This window comes from Dryas octopetala, chromosome 7 (genome assembly GCF_963921425.1).
Source record: "Dryas octopetala chromosome 7, drDryOcto1.1, whole genome shotgun sequence".
In the NCBI taxonomy this organism is placed as follows: domain Eukaryota; kingdom Viridiplantae; phylum Streptophyta; class Magnoliopsida; order Rosales; family Rosaceae; genus Dryas; species Dryas octopetala.
The window spans coordinates 6,145,620-6,165,373 of NC_141372.1; the positions used below are offsets into that span (position 1 = coordinate 6,145,620).

General features: G+C 36.3%; 4 protein-coding genes across 10 annotated transcripts; 3 read left to right on the forward strand and 1 right to left on the reverse strand.

Moving 5' to 3' along the window:
* The first annotated feature begins 147 nt into the window (after positions 1–147).
* Positions 148–10,123, forward strand: UBP26 (ubiquitin-specific protease 26). Of its 2 annotated transcripts, XM_086249511.1 has the most exons (15): positions 148–734; positions 1,502–1,599; positions 1,697–2,293; positions 2,868–3,123; positions 3,429–4,168; positions 4,497–4,605; positions 4,962–5,140; positions 5,378–5,662; positions 5,743–5,950; positions 6,294–6,365; positions 7,079–7,309; positions 7,712–7,975; positions 8,231–8,372; positions 8,644–8,866; positions 9,691–10,123. In XM_086249511.1, exons 2-14 carry the CDS (start codon positions 1,520–1,522, stop codon positions 8,727–8,729), a joined length of 3,249 nt encoding a protein of 1,082 aa, XP_086105637.1. In that variant the 5' UTR covers positions 148–734; positions 1,502–1,519; the 3' UTR covers positions 8,730–8,866; positions 9,691–10,123. The 2 variants fall into 2 exon arrangements, with proteins under 2 accessions (XP_086105637.1, XP_086105638.1); XM_086249512.1 differs by lacking the exons at positions 8,231–8,372; positions 8,644–8,866; positions 9,691–10,123 and having other exon boundaries at positions 7,694–7,833.
* Positions 10,124–10,676: 553 nt separating this feature from the next.
* Positions 10,677–11,676, reverse strand: LOC147279009 (guanine nucleotide-binding protein subunit gamma 2-like). The gene is made up of 3 exons (XM_086251935.1): positions 11,278–11,676; positions 11,103–11,155; positions 10,677–10,991 (listed from the first exon to the last, which is right to left on the reverse strand). Exons 1-3 carry the CDS (start codon positions 11,458–11,460, stop codon positions 10,865–10,867), a joined length of 363 nt encoding a protein of 120 aa, XP_086108061.1. The 5' UTR covers positions 11,461–11,676; the 3' UTR covers positions 10,677–10,864.
* A 1,398-nt stretch (positions 11,677–13,074) lies between these two features.
* On the forward strand, positions 13,075–16,049 carry LOC147279010 (mraW methylase family protein). Its single transcript, XM_086251031.1, has 4 exons — positions 13,075–13,624; positions 13,787–14,095; positions 14,999–15,191; positions 15,398–16,049. Exons 1-4 carry the CDS (start codon positions 13,265–13,267, stop codon positions 15,832–15,834), a joined length of 1,299 nt encoding a protein of 432 aa, XP_086107157.1. The 5' UTR covers positions 13,075–13,264; the 3' UTR covers positions 15,835–16,049.
* A 393-nt stretch (positions 16,050–16,442) lies between these two features.
* On the forward strand, positions 16,443–19,604 carry LOC147279011 (DUF1997 family protein, putative (DUF1997)). 6 transcript variants are annotated; one of them, XR_015123383.1, is made up of 8 exons: positions 16,443–16,761; positions 16,928–17,170; positions 17,405–17,513; positions 17,684–17,729; positions 18,059–18,144; positions 18,631–18,689; positions 18,767–19,139; positions 19,238–19,604. XR_015123383.1 is itself a non-coding variant. In XM_086250931.1 (8 exons), exons 1-7 carry the CDS (start codon positions 16,679–16,681, stop codon positions 19,113–19,115), a joined length of 729 nt encoding a protein of 242 aa, XP_086107057.1. In that variant the 5' UTR covers positions 16,448–16,678; the 3' UTR covers positions 19,116–19,139; positions 19,238–19,604. The 6 variants fall into 6 exon arrangements, 3 of the variants coding, with proteins under 3 accessions (XP_086107059.1, XP_086107057.1, XP_086107058.1); XR_015123382.1 differs by having other exon boundaries at positions 18,772–19,139; XR_015123381.1 differs by having other exon boundaries at positions 18,963–19,139.
* Positions 19,605–19,754: the final 150 nt, after the last annotated feature.

The following is a 19,754-nucleotide window of genomic DNA, read 5'->3' on the forward strand; positions in this document are numbered from 1 at the left end:
AACTTGTTTACTTAGAGTTTCATTTCAGTATTTCCCTAATACTAATATTATCAAGAAAATGAGAACCCGGATAAGGATGGTTATTGTTGAGCACTTGAGCTTGTGAGGTAGCGTCCCAACTCTGAATCACATAGTTTGATTGATGCTATTGAAGTGTATCCACCAATTTATTTTATTCATTTTTTTGGTAAATAATAAAATATGTTTTAGTTTAGATTTTTCAGTTAGTAAATAGAAAAGTTGCAGAGTTAATTAAATGTTGGCAGACTGGTGGGAACTAACTGTAAAAGTCTCCTGAGATTCTGACTGCATCTTTATTTTTTGTTGGTCAGATTCTGACTGGATCTTGACCCTCGTGTCACATACATCAAACCCCTTTCTCATTCACCAAAAAAAAAAAAAACTTAAAAAAGGAAAAAAAAAAAAAAAAAAAAAAATCTCTCAAGTCCGTCTGTCTGTCCGACTTCCCTCTCTGCCTGCGTGGGTCGGCCCTTTCTTTTCCAGTCATATTTTTTATTTTTTATTTTATTATATTATAAAAAAATAAATAAAAAAATAAACAAAAGGAAATAAATGTAACCAAAATCAAAGCCTTTCCTTTCCTCGCACGCTGACCTAAAAAAACCCCCCAAATTATATTTTTTATTCTTCCCAATTTCACACCAAAAAGCCCGGCTCTTTCTTCTTCATCTTCCACTTTCAGCTACAACCAGCTTCCTCTTCTCCTCAACCAGGTACCTGTTAAGCTATTTCTCTCTTCTCTATTTTTTTTTTCCTATTTTTTATCTGATTTAACATGGATGAATTTTGTGATTTTATTTCTTGTTTTCATTTTGATTAGGCTAATTTTGTTGCTCTTTAGTTTCTAGGGGTTTTTTTTTTTCTATTTCTGTTAAATTATTTTTGCTTCGTTTTTTTTTTTTTTTTTTTGTGGAAAGTTCTGCTTGAAGATCATTAATAGAAAGTCGTTTTCTTTTCATTTTCTGACAATGTATTCCTTACTAGCTTTGAGAATATATGCATAATGGAAGTCTTTGCATCTGAAATTTTTTACAATGCAAGTTTCTGGTACAGCAAGCAAGGTCGTATTATCTGAGAGTATCAAAAAGTATGTGTCTCCCAAGCTTCCAAAAATTTTAAAAAGAAAATGAAACCATTTACTCTAGAAATTTAGTTTATAATGCCCTTTTGACAGAGAATAACAGAGTTAGGATCCCAATATTCCACATTTAAAATATAAAACATCTTGGGATAGTGTATGATCTCTTGGCCACCCATTCCTTGCAAGCCGGTTTTACAAAGGGTAAGTTCTACACATGGGTTCTATGAAACTGCTTTTGAACTTTGGTGAATTCTGCATCTTATTGTGAAATATCATTGTAAAATGATGCTAGAGAGTATAATTGTGATTTTCATTCAAGAGTCAATGTATATAATATATATCTACATATATATGTTAGTGTGTGCAGGAATTAATGGTCTGAATTCATGTCCATTGCAGGGTTGGTCCGTTGTTAAAATGAGCCGACCAAGTACACGGAGTAAAAATAAAAGAAACAAACCAGGGGATAACGTTGACAGCACTTCTGAAATATTGAGGTACAAGCATTTCTGCTTTATGCTTAAAAAATTGTATTTGTTGCTTGACATGCATCTTTTGTTGTGGGGGTTCACATTGTGGTTTGAATTTGTGTAGGAAAATACATGCAACAGGTGCAATAACAAATGAGGATGTAAATGCGCTATATAAAATTTCAAAGCCGGTTTGTCAGGGCTGCCGTGTGAATACTAAAGATAATCCAAATTGCTTTTGTGGGCTAATTCCACCTCCTAATGGAAGTCGGAAATCTGGCTTATGGCAGAAGACGTCGGAGATTCTGCAAGCTCTTGGCCCAGATCCTTCTAAGGATCTTCGTCCTTCTGCTGACTCTCCTGCAGGCCTCACCAATCTTGGTGCGACTTGCTATGCTAACAGCATACTTCAATGTTTATACATGAATAAATCCTTCCGTGAAGGTATCTTCTTGGTTGAACCTGATGTTTTGGAACGACAACCTGTGTTGAATCAACTTTCACGCCTTTTTGCACAGCTGCATGCCAGTAAAATGGCTTTTATAGACTCATCTCCATTTGTAAAAACGCTGGAGTTAGATAATGGAGTTCAACAGGACAGTCATGAGTTTCTAACATTGCTTCTTTCTTTGCTTGAACGTTGTCTGAGCCACTCTAAGGTTTCAAAGGCAAAAGCTATTGTTCAAGATCTTTTCCGTGGAAGTGTCTCACATGTTACAAGGTAAGAGTTTGAATCTGATTAGAGTGGAATTTTACTTCTTGTGGCTAAGACCTCTTTCTTGATTTTGTTTTTATATTCTTTTGGAGTTATGGTGATTAATCATTCCTTTTTGTTAATCGCGGTACAATGTCAATAGTGTGGTATCTTATTCTCTTTGAATTAGTAGTGACTTTGTTCATAGAGATTATTATTATCTTTTCCTAAAAAATAATTATTGTGGATGGAATTTTTAATTTTCATATCGTTCTAAATGGACTTTCAAAATTTTCAGTCCAGTTTAGTGACTGGTGTGGCATAAGATATACTCCGTTGCTTTCTATTAAATATTTTTCCCCTTTGGCAGGTGGGAGGAGGTTGTCACCTAGTCATTTGTAACTTTTTGAAGCTCTTAATTTTGCTTTATTTCATTAGTTTTGTAGTCTGGCAACAATTGTTTGAGTACATTTGCTGCTTCTTATAAAAATAACTCGGCAGTTGTGCCTTCAGCTGATCTCACATGGCTATTCTTGAGTTGTGCTCTTGTTTCTGAAATATCTGTTTACCTTTATTTTGTTTTACACTTATATGCATGTAGGTGCTCACAATGTGGCAAAGATTCAGAAGCTTCTTCAAACATGGAAGACTTCTATGAGCTGGAGTTGAATGTGAAGGGTTTGAAAAGTTTGGATGAGAGTTTAAATGATTACCTTAGTGTTGAAGAGCTTCATGGAGATAATCAATATTTTTGTGAGTCGTGTAAGACAAGAGTTGATGCTACTCGAAGTATCAAGTTGCGCACATTGCCTGATTTTCTGAATTTTCAGCTTAAGCGTTGTGTTTTCCTTCCAAAGGTATTTTATGGTATTCTTGAGAATGCAGAGTTTCCATTTTCTGGCTATAATTGTCAACTTGCCAAAGTTTAGAATGATAATTTATATACATGTCTGGAACTTGTTGATGAGCACAAAAAAGCCATGTAAGCTATGTTTTATACACACAGGTTTGCGATTTTACAGTGTTTGTATTGATGCTGAGTAGAGGTTGTACTTGTATTCATGTTTATAAGGGTTGATATAGAAGTTATTATCGTTGGCTTATAGTTAGTAGTTATTTTATTTTTTTAATATTTCTTCTGTGTATTCATTTGTGTCAGTAGACGACTACAAAGAAGAAAATTACTTCTGCATTTAATTTTCCTGGAGTACTTGATATGAGGCAGAGGCTATCGGAGCCTTCTCAACTTGAATCAATTTATGACTTGTCAGCTGTGCTGATTCACAAGGGAACTGCAGTTAACAGTGGCCATTATGTAGCTCATATTAAGGATGAGAAGACAGGGCAATGGTGGGAATTTGATGATGAGCAAGTCTCTAACTTAGGTTGTCACCCATTTGGAGAAGGTCCTTCAAGTTCCAATACCAAGCCTGTTAAACCTGAACCAGTTCATCCATCTTGCACGGAACAAATGAATGCGGTTTCTGATGGTGATAATATGGATGTCATTCAAAAACCTTCAGAATCTCTTACTAGTTGTCATGTGGAGACATTTTCATCTAGTGATGCATATATGCTTATGTATAATCTCAGGCGTTTGCAAAAGGATGATGAGAAAATGCATTTGGAATGTAATGCCAATGATAGGAAGATAGAAGGTGATATTGTTTCTGGTTCTCTTCCATCTCATCTTTGTGAAGAGATTAATAACTTTAATGCATCGTATCTTGATGCTTGCCAACAATACAAATTTAAGAAGGAAGAAGAGATGAATCATATCACAGAACGTAGACAAGAAGTGCGGTCAATTTTGTCTGAAGCTCCGGTTCGATCACTTGAGGAACCCTTTTATTGGATTTCAACAGACTGGCTTCGTCAGTGGGCTGACAACATTACTGCACCGTAAGTACATGTTTGATGTCTTTGTTTTGTATAAATTGGATTTTTTTTCTCTATCTAAATTTGTTTGTTATGTTGTGCATGCAAAGTCACATCATGTGAGTTTTTTTATTTTGATTGTGTTAGTAGTTTTCCATGAGTGTGCATGTCCACACGTTGTGTAAGTACAAAGTAGATATTTTACTACCCAAAACATCACCTTAGAGCTCCTTTTTTTTGTTTTTTTTTCCTACTTTGTACAATTTAGTTCCTTACATTCTTTATGCTGCAAGTACAATGTCAGGGTTTTTGTTTTGCAATATTTTTTGGCTTACACAGTGGTCCCTTGCAGTGCTCTTGACAATACGTCCATCCAATGCTTGCATGGAAAAGTTCCAGTGTCAAAGGTTGGCTACATAAAGCGGTTGTCAGCTAAAGCTTGGACCAAGTTGTTCTCTAAGGTATTTGCTTGATTAATTGGTCTCACTTAATGTTGTGCGAACTTTGTGTTATGTTTATAATTACTTGCCCCAGCAAATTGCTTCATGATGCTATATGTGATGAAATTATTTTCAGTTCAATACCTTCTTGCTCTAGATCCTATTTCCTACACAATCAATTGGCTTTTAATTTCTTTCTAGAGTAGCACTTTGGCTCATCTTTTTTTGGCTTTTCATGTGCTGATGTTGTCAATTGTTCTGATTTTGTTTTTTTGTTTTTTTGTTTTTTTTCTTTCTATGTTTCTGTTTTACTTCTGTTGCACTTTGCAATAATTACTAATGACTTTTCTTTTCTAACTGAATGCTGGTAATTTCAGTATGAGGGAGGGCCAATACTGTCCAATGAAGACTACTGCATGGGTTGCCTTATTGATGGTGCTCGGAATGTAGTCTGTGCTGACAGCTATAGGGATAGGAGAATATTAATGAAGCAAGTTGCCGAGGATGCACTTGCAGGGAGGTGTTCGGATGGAATATATTATGTTTCTAGAGCATGGTATGACTGTAAACTGTTTTGTCGCATTTTATTCTTCTTTCAGACCTCTTCAATGCGTATGCTGAAGACTTTGGTTTATGACTTATAACCTAGGGTTTTCCCATATGAAAAAAATAATTGATGGATGATTTAATTAATGATGTTATTACTTTACTTTCAATTTGTTTGTACTTTCATAACTTCCACTGCTTCATATTTTCTTGGTGTATAGTGTTTACAGTTGGTTTTCATTTGTAGGTTGCAACAGTGGCTTAAAAGAAAAATTCTTGATGCTCCATCTGAAGCTGATGCGGGGCCCACAGTTTCAATTAAGTGTCCTCATGGGAAACTTCTGCCTGAGCAAGCCACTGGTGCTAAGAGACTGCTTGTTCCCGAGAATCTCTGGCTCTTCCTTTATGAAGACGCTGTAACAGTAAAACCTGCCGATGACTTGGGTTGCTCAACTTTTCCTTCAGACTCTGAACAGTGTTCCCAATGCAGTGAAGAACTATCTGAAGTTGCATGCCTGGAGGATTGTTTAAGGTAATTTACAATTTTACTCTTCTTCTGGTAGTGTAGAGCTGATAAGCATGTAATTGCTTTGACCATTATTTATGTTGCAGATTGGTGAGGCTCAAAGAGCGCCAGGTTCATGAGAAATTGGCTATGGGGAAAAGTATTCCACTTTCTCTCCATTGCAATTATTACTTGATACCCTCTTCTTGGCTTTCAAAGTGGAGAAACTACGTTAATGCAAGTGGCAAGAATGTTTCTTCGGTGGTGAAACCTGAAACATTAGTTGACATCATGGATTTGCTGAAGTGTGAAAAGGTAATTTGAAACTTTTCCTGGCAGTGCTTCTGTTGAATCATATTATGGTACCTCTGGTAGAGTGTAAATGGTGATTTGCATGTTTTTGACTCTAACCATATTCATTAGCATAATGATTGCAGGCTTTATGTAGTTGCAAGTTGATGAAATCTTTAGCATGCATTATTTTTGAGTTAGACATAAATTGACATTGGTCCTGTTCAACAAGTTTGTATGTAGTGATTATGAAACTAGTAATCTTGTTGCACATTTGAGAGCTACTCTGGTCCATGTAGTTCAATCTCAGCCATTTTTGTTAATAATGTTATAAAATTATTCTAACCTCCCTCATATTTTCTTTCAGCATTCACGACTTCTTGAAAGGCCTCTTGATCTGGTCTGGAAACGTGGTTTGATTTTCCAGAAGTCTGCCCCTGTAAGTTTATGAATGAATGTGTTTGTGGATGTGTGTGTGTGTGTGTCAGAGAGAGAGAGAGAGAGAGAGAGAGAGTCATGTCATTTTGAATGGTTAAATTTCAGGAGTTTCTTTGTATTAAACTCAATGGTCCTGTAATAGTTTTTCTTTCCGAGTAGCATTGCCTATTTCATAACTATCTTTAGAGTGCATAGTAGACAAAATTTTAGAGAGATTAATGAGAGCCTTGTTTCACGAAGGGAGTGGTGATGGGATGAGATCATCTAATTATTTCGGGACTAGTGCAAAAACTGAAACAAAATGGGTTTTAGCTATTGGGAACTTATTGATAAGGAATAGGGCTCTCTTAGGTAATTGTTTGTGGATATCCCACTTGAGCAGGCTACAGTGAGATTTTTTTCGTTGTCCTGGAAATTCATTATCCTTATTGGGGTCTAATAAATTTGTGGTGGGGAATGGTTCTAAAATGAGATGTTGGCAAAGAGATTATATCAGATATCTACTTAATCATAATGTTGTAATCTTTAATGGACAACTTGCCCGTCTTTCCTTGTATCTTTTTCATTTTATAAAATTATTGTTTATTATACAAAATGTTTTTTTTTTTCATGCTCTCTATGCTTACTGCAGTTGCTGATCAAAATCATACTTGTGAATGCTCTAATGTTGGAATTCTTGCTTCATCTCTCTTTTTTTTCTTTTGTGGATTCTAGGCAGATGGGTTAATAATCATTTCGGAGAGTGACTGGAAATCCTTCTGTGGGGACTGGGGTGGTATTGAGGAGAACGGCATATCTGCTCAAATCGAGTTGAGTAATACTGAAGGAAATAATTTGGCAGGGTCCTGCGAAGAGATGCCAATGTGTGAGGAAGATCTTGGCACCCCAAATCAAGTGAATGGTGAAGTTGAGTCTAGACCGCTCGTGATTAGGACTTGTCCGGAGGTAAAGGTTTACCCTTTTTTTTATTTTTTGTTTTTTGTTTTTCTGCTGCATAATGAAGGAAATTTGTTATATATGATGATTCTCTTTTGTTGCTTTTGAATTTAAATATTTGCCAACATTAGGTACTCCAATCTTTGGAATCCTTGGATGTGTTGTCTTCTGGTCAGTTACCTTGTAAAACAAAAGTAGCTTAAGTTGTCTTGCAGATTTAGTTCAGTCCCTCCTTCTCTCTCTCTCTCTACTGTAATGAATTTTTTTCCAAGTATTCAAGTGCCAGCAACATCTGCTATATTTTGCAGAAAATTTGTATAAATTCTGTGAGTGTGGTTCATATCTAAATTTGAGATGTACAAGAAGCAGTTTTAAAGAAGTTTTTCTGATTAGGTGTCTCAATTTTCCTAGATATGTGAGGATTGCATTGGAGAAAGAGAAAGCAGGGAGCTAATGCGGAAGCTTGATTATTGCAATGAGGACATATATGTATACTTCATACATGGCAAGGAAGCTCCAAAGTCAATTTTAGAAGCATCTGATACCACTTTTGATCCAGATCGCCGAGTTTCCAAACGTTCTCGGAAGACAAATGCTGGGGATCAAATTAGTTTAAAAGTCTCTGGCTCCACATCAATATACCAGTTAAAAATGATGATATGGGAATCTTTTGGGGTATGCTAATTGAAGCTAATCATACATGTGCACAAACAAACAAATGCACATGTGCACATAGACAGTGTAGTGTGTAGTTTTGGTTGGATTACACATCCGCCCTTCCAAAATTGGAAGTATACAGGTTTCATTTCACACCTCTCTTTGAGGTGGTACTCTTGTATTGTGCACCTGGCATTTTCCCGTGTATGAATAATTTGTTTTTCAAAATTCTTTTGTCCTGTAGGCGTCTGATTGCTAATTTATTTTATGCAGGTTGTTAAGGAAAACCAGGTACTTCACAAAGGTACCCGGACTATTGATGATGAATGTGCTACGCTTGCAGACATGAATATATTCCCTAGGGATAAGCTTTGGGTGACGGATTCAGAAATCCATGAGAATCGAGATATTGCTGGTAATTTCAAGTTGTTAGTCATTTGGATTTTTTTTTTTTTTTTTTTTTTTTTTTGAGCTTTCTACTTAGTGATATATGGTCCGTAAGACTGCCTTCTATTCTAATGTCATTAATCTTGTTCTTTCCTAATTAATTTACATGATTTACAAGCTTTGGTATTCATAAAAAATCATAGTAAATTTTGGTGATTGGTTTGATTGTAATGCATTTGGTTATTTCAATGTTAAATATAATATATAACCTCACCATGCATTTTGATTATGTTCCACAGATGAGCTTTCTGACCAGAAAATGGATGCACAACACACTGAAGAGGGGTTTCGTGGGACACTTTTGACAGCAAATGTTTCATCCTAAGTTGTTTGAGAAGCACGCTTTTGCTATTTAATATTTCAGTGAAATATCCAGGTTTTTGTAGATATTGATAGAGGGGAGGTGACTTTTGAATATTTTTTCATCTTCAACCTGCATTTTGGGAGACCTGCTTCTTTAAGGTTTGTTGCAATTGTATTGTCCGACTTGTTTCCTTTTTGTTGTGTTTCCCATCAATCTAGTTGGGTTGGGCTTGGTGTTAGAGTTGTGTACTCATTTACTGTTCAAATATTTGAAAGGTATAAATGCATGTACTATGATATGTGTGATGTACTTCAGGTAATAAGGATCAAAACTGTTCTTCCATTATTATTTTGGCATAACTTCTACATTTTCTCATGGTGGAGTTTGATTAGCTGCTTAGTCAAGCAATATGTTTGATGAAAACTTCCAACCACCTTAATGAGCACACAATGAAATTTGTCTTTCATAGGGAGAAACATTTAGTCAAGTAGATATGCCTGCTAAATTGTGTTGTTATGTGTCAGAGTGTGCTGGAGTTTAAAAGATTAAGGCAGAGCTGAAAAGAGAAAGGATTAGCTGCCAAAGAGTTTGTCATGATAACTTAGTGGAATGTGGTGAGAGGTGGAATTTGCCAGGAAAATGTTGTTAATCCTCCTCTTTGTGGATATTGTGTTGAGGATGAGAAATTGATTATTGACTGTTCTTTAAATTTGTTGATACTACAGATTCCTTAGGCAATGTGTTTTGGGGAAACTAGCTTGATGTGTATTGTGTTTTTTTTTCTTCTCCTGAACCTTCTCTCAAAGTCATTCTGCAGCTTAATTGATTCTGTTTCTCCTAGTATACCTTCACTTCCTAGTTAGTGGGATTATTGTCGTATGAAAATATTTGTATATTCAAATGGATGAATTTTCCCTCTGATTTGTAGTTTTTATCTGTGAAATCATTATGATAATTGACCATTCTTACATTTGTTTCGCAGAAGCGGTCGTTGAACCTAGTATATGTGAGCTTCCTGCACCTAAGAAGGCCGGTCCATTATGTAATGTAGATCACCCTACCGTACCCCTTGCCCGTGAAGACAAATTTCAATATGATGCCATCACTGGCTGATGCATCGGTAAAGGAAATGTGGATGTGCGCCGTTTCCTGGTTGATTTTTTGTTTTTGTTGTAACCCCACTCCCGGTCATTTTTCTGTTGATAAGGATTAAGGATCAATGTTACCGTGCCCCTTTTATATGCCTAATCGTGCGAATTATCATGGTATACATATTGTCGAATGTAAATGTTTGTCGAAAGCGTTTGGGTGTGATGCTTTATCGGATAGCTAATTAGCTTACGTGAGTAGTCAGTCATTGTACAATTAAGTTTAAAAGTAAGTGTTAATAAAAAGGAGTTTCATGTGTTAGTTCCCTTCTTGAAAGTTGATGAAAGCAAATTTGTGGACAGTATTCACCCTAAAACCCTAAAATTTATATTCTCGGATTGCAGCGACCAGAAATAGAATTGCAAGGAAAATTGTAATTATTGAAAGCCTTTATCGTAAGCCACAGTGGATCCAGATGGATGCAAAAACAAGCAACTGTATGCATCTTTTAGACTCTAATCAGATTATGCATTACCAAAGATGCAACCAACCCCAATTTAATGGTTTAGGTAATATTGCCAGTATTGTCATACTCCTGTTTAACATGCATAAATTTTTAGTACTAGTGGAATAAAAGTCCTAAAATTTTGGATCCCAGCTGTTTGTAGATGTGCTAAAATTTAGGAATACCCAGAGAAAAACTGGATGCTTTGAGGAAAATTGGTCCGTGTTGAGTAGAACTTTTACTCGAGAAGAAAAAGTATTTCAGTAAGTAATAGTAACTAGTTACGACTTACGAGATCAGTGATATTTTTCTTATTTTTTACCGAAAGAGGTTTTAAATTTGAATTCTCATTTCTCACATTAAAAAAACAAATGTTGTATTGTTGTTGTGGGCAGGAACTCAAGTGAGTCTTCTTGTTTTTGCTGTAATTTTATATATCTGCTTCTCTGTATGCCAATACATTCTTCCCCACAAATTATTCAAAACATTATGGTCAAACAAAGAAAATGCACCAAATAAAATGAACTTGCTCCATTTGTTTCTCTGCAGCCTCGTGAAATTCTTAGATCCAACGATTGTGATTTCGTGAGTTGTGGGCTCCTCGGAACCATCTATCCCAAACGACGTCGCCTGGTCCTTTACTCCATGGAAGTAATGGATCAGAATTGGATTCAACGCTTGCAATGAGTCTGTAGGACATTGAATGGCAAAAAAATAAATAAAACAAAAAACAAGAAAAAGAATATTGATGATGGATTTTGGATTTTGGATTCAAGTAATTTATAGTGGGAGTTGCTTACTCTTTGCAGACAATGGAGGATTCACCTATTGTCTCAAGTTGGTTCAGCTCTTCCTGCACATACATCACAACCGTTGATCATCATCATCATAAAATCTTTGTTTTCTAATATCTAGCAACTATATATTATATAAAATTATAAATTTAATTGGAAGGGAGGAGATGGATGGACCGACCTGGATGATGTTGATTAGGTTGTGGAGATGGGATATGGCAGCTGTCATTCTATGCTTCCCTATGAAAGAGGGATATGGGGGTCCAGCTGCTGCTGCTGCTCTAATTGCCTTGTCTTCTCCTCCTCTTCCTGGAGATGATGATGGTGAGGATGATGATGACAGCTTTGCTTGATCCATTGACATTTCACACACCTCATTCACATTCACATACCAACCAACCTAACTGCCTCTATCTATTTGATTGATGCTTTCTTTTAGATTTAGACCATCAAATTCATTGATGATAAAAGCAAAGGAAGCTGTGAGAGAGAGAGAGAGAGAGAGCTAGTTTGGAATTTGGATTGATGATTAAAGCTAGAATAACAAAACAAATAATTAAAGAAAGCAATAATAAGAGTGATGGATGGATGGTATCATCACATCCTAGTATCCTACCATGTATTGTTGACTAAAACTAAAAGTAGTAAGTCAAAAAGAGGAAAATAGATTACCAGCAGACGTGGCCGACCACACACACACACATATATATATTCATATTTATTTATTTATTTTATATCTTCATATAATTTATATCTATTATTATATGTATTTTAATTGAGTCTATAATAGGTGTTGAATAATTTAGTTAAAAGGACTGTAAAATTACCACAAGACCACAGTACACTAAAAAAAATAATAATAAACCTACAAGTCTACAACTCAAAAAAAAAAAAAAATTAGTTCCATCCCCATCCCCCTCCCCCAACTAAAAAAAAAAAGATAATAATAAGCATTTATGAATTGGCTACAAGTCAAAACCTACACACACTAGCTGTTGGCGGTTCAACCAGCTAATAGAGACCCATTCAAAGTATGAGGGATTTTTCAACTCTTTATCCTGAAAATTTTTATGTACTTACTGCAAGTTTCTTATATTTAAACCATCAGATTAAGAATCATGTTAGGGATCCCTATCCCGTACGAGAATCATAATTGAATCTCAAATTATGTAGTAGTATGTATACATTGTGGCAGTGTACGTGTCTATACTTTATTTACTATAAATAAATCAAAGTAGATTCATATATTTTCACAAAAAAAAAAAAAAAAAAAGTCGATTCATATATGAATCAATATAATATTACGGTACTACCACATTATTTAAAATTTAAAGTTAGCATTAAAATTTGAAATTCTTACCAATAATTGATAAGATATATGTTATGGTAGTATCAGAAAAAATCCATAGACCTTCAGATTGGGGGTCGCGCCGGCCACCCATGGTGGTCCGGTAAAGGAGAGAGGCAGAGAGAGGGGAGAGAGAGGGAAGAAGACAGAGAGAAGGAAGAGAGAGAGAGAGAGAGAAGGGAGGTCGGGGTGGGTGGGTCGCGCCATCAATGGGGAGGGGTGGGGTCGACCGGTGAAGGGGAGAGGTGGGGTCGTGCCGGCGGTGGGGTTGCGCCAACGGCGGGGAGGGGTGGCTGGCCAAAATTGAAAAAATGAGTTGTTTTTTTTTAATGCATGGGTAAAATAGGAAAAAATTGGCAAAAAATTGAGGAGGTGGTCAACTAAGTAGTTTTGGGTAGTCTGAATAGTCCTCCCTGTATGTTATGGTAGTATCAGAAAAAACCCAACAAGGAAAGCAAAAGCAGCAAGCTAATGGGCTTTCCAACATGATTTTTGGCAATGTTACAAGGCTGGGCCGCTGGGGTATCCAAGCCCAAATTAGTCTGTGTCTAGATTGGGCTTCAGCCCTCCACGTTAACAACCTCAAACTTAAGCCCTCACCACTCACCAGAGAAAACTCATCTTTATACCATATTCATACAGAGGTATTATCAGTAGATTTTTTCTTAAATTTGATTTTTATTTGTTGAATTATTTTTTTTCCCAGATGAACTTAATCTGATTCTTTGGATAAACAAAAGGGGCAAACCCAAAATCCCACTTAGGGTTCCAAAAATTGAAACCGCATCAATGTGGTTATAGATTTTGAAGCAGGAGAAAAATGGCAATAGCCTCAATATCAACAACGTCAGCCACAAAGCTCTTCTCTTTGTCCACATTTTCATTCCGTCTGCGAAGCCTCACAAGCACCGCATGTAGAAGTAGCAGTAGTATTAGTATCAGCAGAAACTGCAGCACCGCCGCTAAAAAGAAGAAGCAGCTGAAGCAGAAAGTGGCGGTGAAGGAGAAGAGGAGGACGCGTTCCGATAGAGAATTCAAATTGCAAATCGTTCGGCGTTATGGAGACACCGCCACCCACATCCCAGTCATGCTCGGCGAAGTTCTTGACGTTTTCTCGGCATCCAAACGCCTGCGGCATTTCGTGGATTGTACGGTCGGAGCTGCCGGGCATTCCTCTGCTGTCAGTAACCACTCTTCGTCTCCTCCATTTTTGTGTTTTTTGTTTTTTGGGTTGTGTTTTTCTTTATTGGGTTTGGTTCTAATTGTGATTTTGTTTGTTGGGTTTGGTTCTAATTGTGTTTTTGTTTGTTGGGTTTGGTTCTAATTATCGATTTTTTTGCAGATAATTGAAGGTCATCCCGAAATGGAAGTGTATATAGGACTTGATGTCGATCCTGTGGCTCTTGAGAAGGCTCGAACTCGAATCAATTCGGTCCTCCGTACCCCGAATTCGACACTGAAAGCCTATACATTTTTGGAGAATTTCAGATATGTGAAGTCTCTGGTTAGCGATGTGGATGAGACGCTCCTTGAGACTGGACTTGACGGCATTTTGATGGACTTGGGAATGTCATCAATGCAAGTGAATGATCCTGAAAGAGGGTTCAGCGTGCTTGCTAATGGACCTCTTGATATGCGGATGGATCCTCAGGTATAAAGAGTTGTTCTCCACAAATCAAAAGTCACAAATGCTCAAGCAGTCTGGCTTGAAATAAGTAATGGAGACTGGGAAAAAGTTATTTTCTTTTTTAAGATTATATATAAAATATGAGAGTGTTAAGTGTAAGTTGCTCTGGTTTAGCTGGTAGAATTTTGGTAGTCTGTTGGTAATTTTATTGAGTCAATCTATTTCTTGCACTTTTTATGGTCATAATAATTGCTTTAGTTGGAGACCCATCAAGTGCCATTTTGTCTATACATGTATTTCTAATTTAAAAGGCCAGCTAGAGGGTTGGGTTTCTCATGTAAGTGATTGAGGTCCAATGTGATGCCTATAATCCAATAAATAATTATCTTGTGTATGGATGTTGTACCAATGGGCAGGCTACTATCACTCTTTGTTCTTAAAAAACAGAATAAATATCACCATGAAGCATGTGCTAAGGCTAGAGTTACTCCACATGTGTGCACTTGCAGCAAATTGTATTTTACATATTTGTGCCTACTGCAGTGTGGGTATTGGATATGCCATGAACTTAGTGTGGATTTAATATTTACGACACAGTTGAGGATGGAATGCTGTACATGCCCATGATGGGGATCATCTGGGGTTGTTAAATGTCCCCAATTATGATCCCCTTGTTGTTGACTTCTGAAACTATGCTGGGTCACTTTCTCCATGTTGTGGAGTTCTCCTCAATGACAGTTATCTTTTTCCTTTCTCAATTAGTTTTTTTCTCTACCAACAGCGATTCATTGAAGTTCTAGGTGATAGTTTGTGTGGTGAATGAAAATTTTCTAGCCAGAATGGCATACTTGATCCCTATCTTTTACTGGCTGCATCATTATTTTAAATGTTTGTTTTATTTAATTGATTGGAGTAGGGCTATGACAGGCAAGTCTGAAAGCAGAAGACATTTTAAACTCTTGGCCAGATACTGAGGTAGGGCGCGTCCTCCGAGATTATGGGGAAGAAAGCAATTGGAAATCTCTTCAAAATAAAATTGTTAAAGCACGATTAACTGGTGGATTGCATTCTACTGGTGAATTAGTAGATCTTATAAAAACTGCAACTCCTCTGAGTCGAGGTAGGTATCCTTCTGTTCTCTGTTGCGATTCTACTTTGGCCATGCTTTGTATGTTTCTATTAAAACATAGTACCTCTGCTTGTTGTGCTAAACAAGTAATGTGCCTATGATGATTGTATTTCTTTCTTTTCATAAGAGAGTTTGAAACCTGCTCCCATGACTATACGAAGAAATTTAGATTCACAAATAAAATTCAATTGCAACAGAAGGAAGGCAAGGCTGGATTAAGACAGCTACAAGGGTGTTTCAAGCTCTGAGGATAGCTGTTAACGATGAACTGAAGACTCTGGAGGATTCTCTTTATGCTTGTTTTGACTGCCTTGCACCTGGTGGTAGGCTGGCAGTCATCTCTTTCCACAGTTTGGAGGACAGAATTGTGAAACAAACATTTCTTGACATCATCAACATCAAAGACGGAGATGGGGACATTGACATGAATGAAGAAGCAGCACGGAAGAAAGATTTGAGGAAGATCAGGAATGATGTTGATGAAGATGAAGCATGGATCAAACAAATGGTACAAGGTTTGAGAGGAACAATTCTCACTAAGAGACCAATTACGCCATCTGAAGGGGAAGAGAGCCTGAACAGCCGGTCTAGAAGTGCTAAGCTTAGGGTGATTCAGAAAGGTTTAATTATTTGATGAATTAAGTTTAAAGCCTGGGGCTCAGAGATATCTACAGCAATATTTATCTGTATTTCTTGTGTGTTACCCCATTTTTTATTCACATTTTGTTTTAGTTGGAGTTTAGATTAGGATTTTACATGCATTTGTTGTTTTTAGGAAATGTAATATTCCTCAAATATGATATATCTTTGACGTCCTTGATTTGATAGGACTATTTTCCTTGCGAAATATTCAAGGGGTTGGAGTTGGGTGTGATGTGAAAATTTGCAAACCCTGATATTTTTTAATTCCATCTTTTCAATTTCGAAAATCTCATGAAATTAAAAAATAAAATAAAAATTAAAAAAAATTTAAAAAAAACGAAATCTTGTGTAAGCTTTTTTCGTATCTAATCCCTCACATGTTATGAGCCCCAGGGAAGAGAAGGCAAGTCTTTAATGGAAAATGAAGTGGTAAATGGTGAATTACAGTCTTTTTTCTTTTTGGTCAAGGAGTAAATAATAGTCAAAACCGGTGATATAAGCAAAATTGTATCTTCACGGCCAAAAAAATGCAAAATTGTATTTATAGTATGCATTATGCAGAGAGCTACGTACTCTACTGGTTGTCGGTTAAGACTTGGATAGCTGACTTGTCAAGGGAGGCTGGCTTTTCATGATCATACTCTTTCCTACCTTATCTGAAATCTGAATGGCCTTTTCTCCTGCTGCACCCTCAGTGGCATTTTCGTAATATTCCACACAAGAATGCATAGCTCACCACCTTACCACTCAAAGAAATTTAGAGAACCAAACTGGTGAAGTTTCTCGGCAACCAAACGATAGCTTAGTTACCACCCATTATTAATTTTAGAGTAGTGATGACACTAACTATCAAGTGGCATGGACGAGTACCTGGGTGTGCCTCATTCACATCCTCTGCTATTCCAATCTTCAACCCCAGGTTTTTTCTTCTTTTTTTTCATTTTTTTATTGCAATTATTATTCAAGATAACAACAATTTTAGTCCTTTATTTTTTCTTTCTTATGAAAAATATAAACTTTGTTTATTAAGTGCTTAAGCAGTGTAATCTTTGCATACATTTGTATAAAGTGTGAATTTGTTTCAGCAGGAAGAAAATTGAATTGATAAAGGTAGCTAAAGCAAGTAACTTGGGTTCAGAGTCAAATGCAAAGAAAGCAAATTTGTGTGCTGCAAAGAAGGAAAGAATTAAGCTGCCAAATTATGGTGATGGCTGTGGGGGCAAGACTTTTCACATTAGTGAGTTTCTAAGCCACCCATCAGGAATTGAAGCCATGCTCAACACAAGAGCCTTAAAAAGTTTTCAATCCCTTGATACTAATACTTACAGGTCTTTCCCTTTCTTTTTATGTTTGTTTTCACCATGCTTGGATTCTTCCATTTGCATTGATTTAATTTGAAGGAGGCTTTATGTAATTATGTGTATACTCTTGAAACTTGAATCAAATGAGTGCTTTGTTTTTTGTCAAACATAATTGAAATCTCATCTTAAATATTCACTTGCTAGTTTATTGATACATTTAGTTAGTCTGAAATAGAAAACAAAGACTCCTTGTTTGTGCAGGTGCACTCTTCCAAAACTTAAACTTTTAAATTTTGAAGCTGCCCCTGTGGTGGACTTACGAGTGACCCCAACAAATGAGGATTGTATGGTTGAGATGCTTTCTTGCAAGGTGTGTTTCAGATCCCAGAAATGTTCATTTGCGTACCACATTGGACTTCTACAATTGCAATATAAATTGCTCATATATGGATGCATTTGATGGGTTGTTACTGAAGCTCTTTCAAAAAAGTCATATTCATATAAATTAATTTACTGAACTGTCACCAATATGGTTTGTAGTTTGAGGGTTCAGAAGTCATGGAACGCCAAAACAGCCGTTTTTCAGGTGAATAAAGATTTGGCTAGAATCTTGTAACTTTTAAAAGAGTGAGTTTACAAGATTGCTGATCTTTTTTTTTTCCTCATGACATTCAACTCTCAATATTAAAGATTTATAAGTTTGTCAGATTCGTATTCCTTGTTGGAGAGCCTTTATGCGGAGGCTTGTTGTTTCCTACCAAAATTTATAGTTGAGAAATGAAGTCAATTTTCAACATGGCTATCTCTTGGATTTCATAATTCCATGGATACTGCAAGGCTCTTATGTATTTCTTTGACAATTATGCTATGACTTAGGTATTAGATTTTCTTTTAATATATGGTTTCTTTTTACAGCATTCATGACAAATCACATTGCATGGGACACAAATGACTCGGAATCATTTTTGGAGGTTGATGTGAAGTTAAAACTTACTCTCGAGGTTGCTAATATTTCTCCAGATAAATGACCCTTTGTTCTCTTTGTTCTCTCTTTCTTTCTGCTCAGTAGCCTATATAGTATTAGCAGCTGGTTATACCTGTATCTTTGTTGCATTTAAACTTTGAGCTTGACAGTCCATAGCTTTGGGGATTCAGTCTTTGCTCAATTCTCTATCAGGCTTCCATAATGTCTGGTGCTTGTAGTTGAATTTCCAAAAGTGACATCAAACTCAAACAAAGTAGACATTTAGATTGGATTGTACTCTATACAAATTGTCATATTTTCTGGAATTGTACTTGCAGATAGCAAACATGAGTAACAGATATTATTTCTTCCATATTTTGGAATATATATTTTTAGTTCCATCGTTAGGTTCATATCTAACCCACTGCAAATATTGTTACTCCTTAAAACATATTTGCTCTAGCTAGTAATTGAGCTGGGAATATGGTATCTAAAATATGTCAACATCGTATGTTATGTGCAGATTTATACACGCCCTTTTACCATGATGCCAGTATCAGCTGTTGAGCTTCCGGGAAATTTGTAAGTAATTCAACAAATAAATTAGTTGTGCAATTTTACTTGTATGTGCAAAACATTTATAAAACACTAAAGGGCAGTGCAGGCTATGTGGCTTAGTTGAGCTTCTCCCATGAGAAAGTTGATGGTTCCTTGGTTAGCACTTTGTGTTGGATTGTACCAAAGCTAGATGGATAGGTTCTTCGTGCCATGTTTTTATGGATAAAAGTTGCCTTGTCCTATGTTAAAAAGCTGCATCTTTATTCCTTTAGAACTTGCATTATTCTCTTTGGCCAGAGCTACTATTAGCACCTCCATTCAAACTGTGGAAGTGTGATGACATACAGAATGATGCAAGCTTTAGTGGATAGGCTGGTACCATTGCTTCTGCAGCAACTACTACAAGATTATGGCAAATGGGTTCAACAGCAGTTGGATGATCTTCCATGATATGGTCCATTTCTGCACAGATAAGTAAGTTTCTAGCCTTCTCAGTTCTGACAGTTCTTGTGTCTTCTTTTCTTCTTTTTTTAATTACAGCTGATGATACTGCTTGGTTCTCTTCTTGATAGGTGTCCTTGAATAAAACAAAAGAAGACTGAGTGGTGACATTGTCATTTGAGTTGTGCATCAATCTGAGCCTGAACATTCAAGTGTACTTTCTTGCTTGAATCCACACCAAGTGCTACTGGTTCTTATTGCTTCAAGTTGTGGCGTTATTTCATGGAGATCGGTAACTTCATACTTAAACATAGGCCCTTAAACCTCCCTTCAACTGAACCCAACCAAGATATATTCAAATAGATGACACTCTCACTGTATAATCCCCTTGTGATGTTCTAGAATTTTGCTAATGTATGGTGTTAAAATTGAAAAATATCCTGATAAAGTGGAGGTCAAAACTTATATATATTGGTAAAATAGAATATTTTTTAGTTTTTTGTCAATCCTATCTGTATAAGTTTAAAATGCAGTGAAATACATATTTGTAACTATGAAGAACTCAAGGAAATCCACTTTCAGTTTGGATACATTGCATCCTGCTAATGAGGCCAAGAACAATGAATTTCATATTTTTAAAATAAGAGA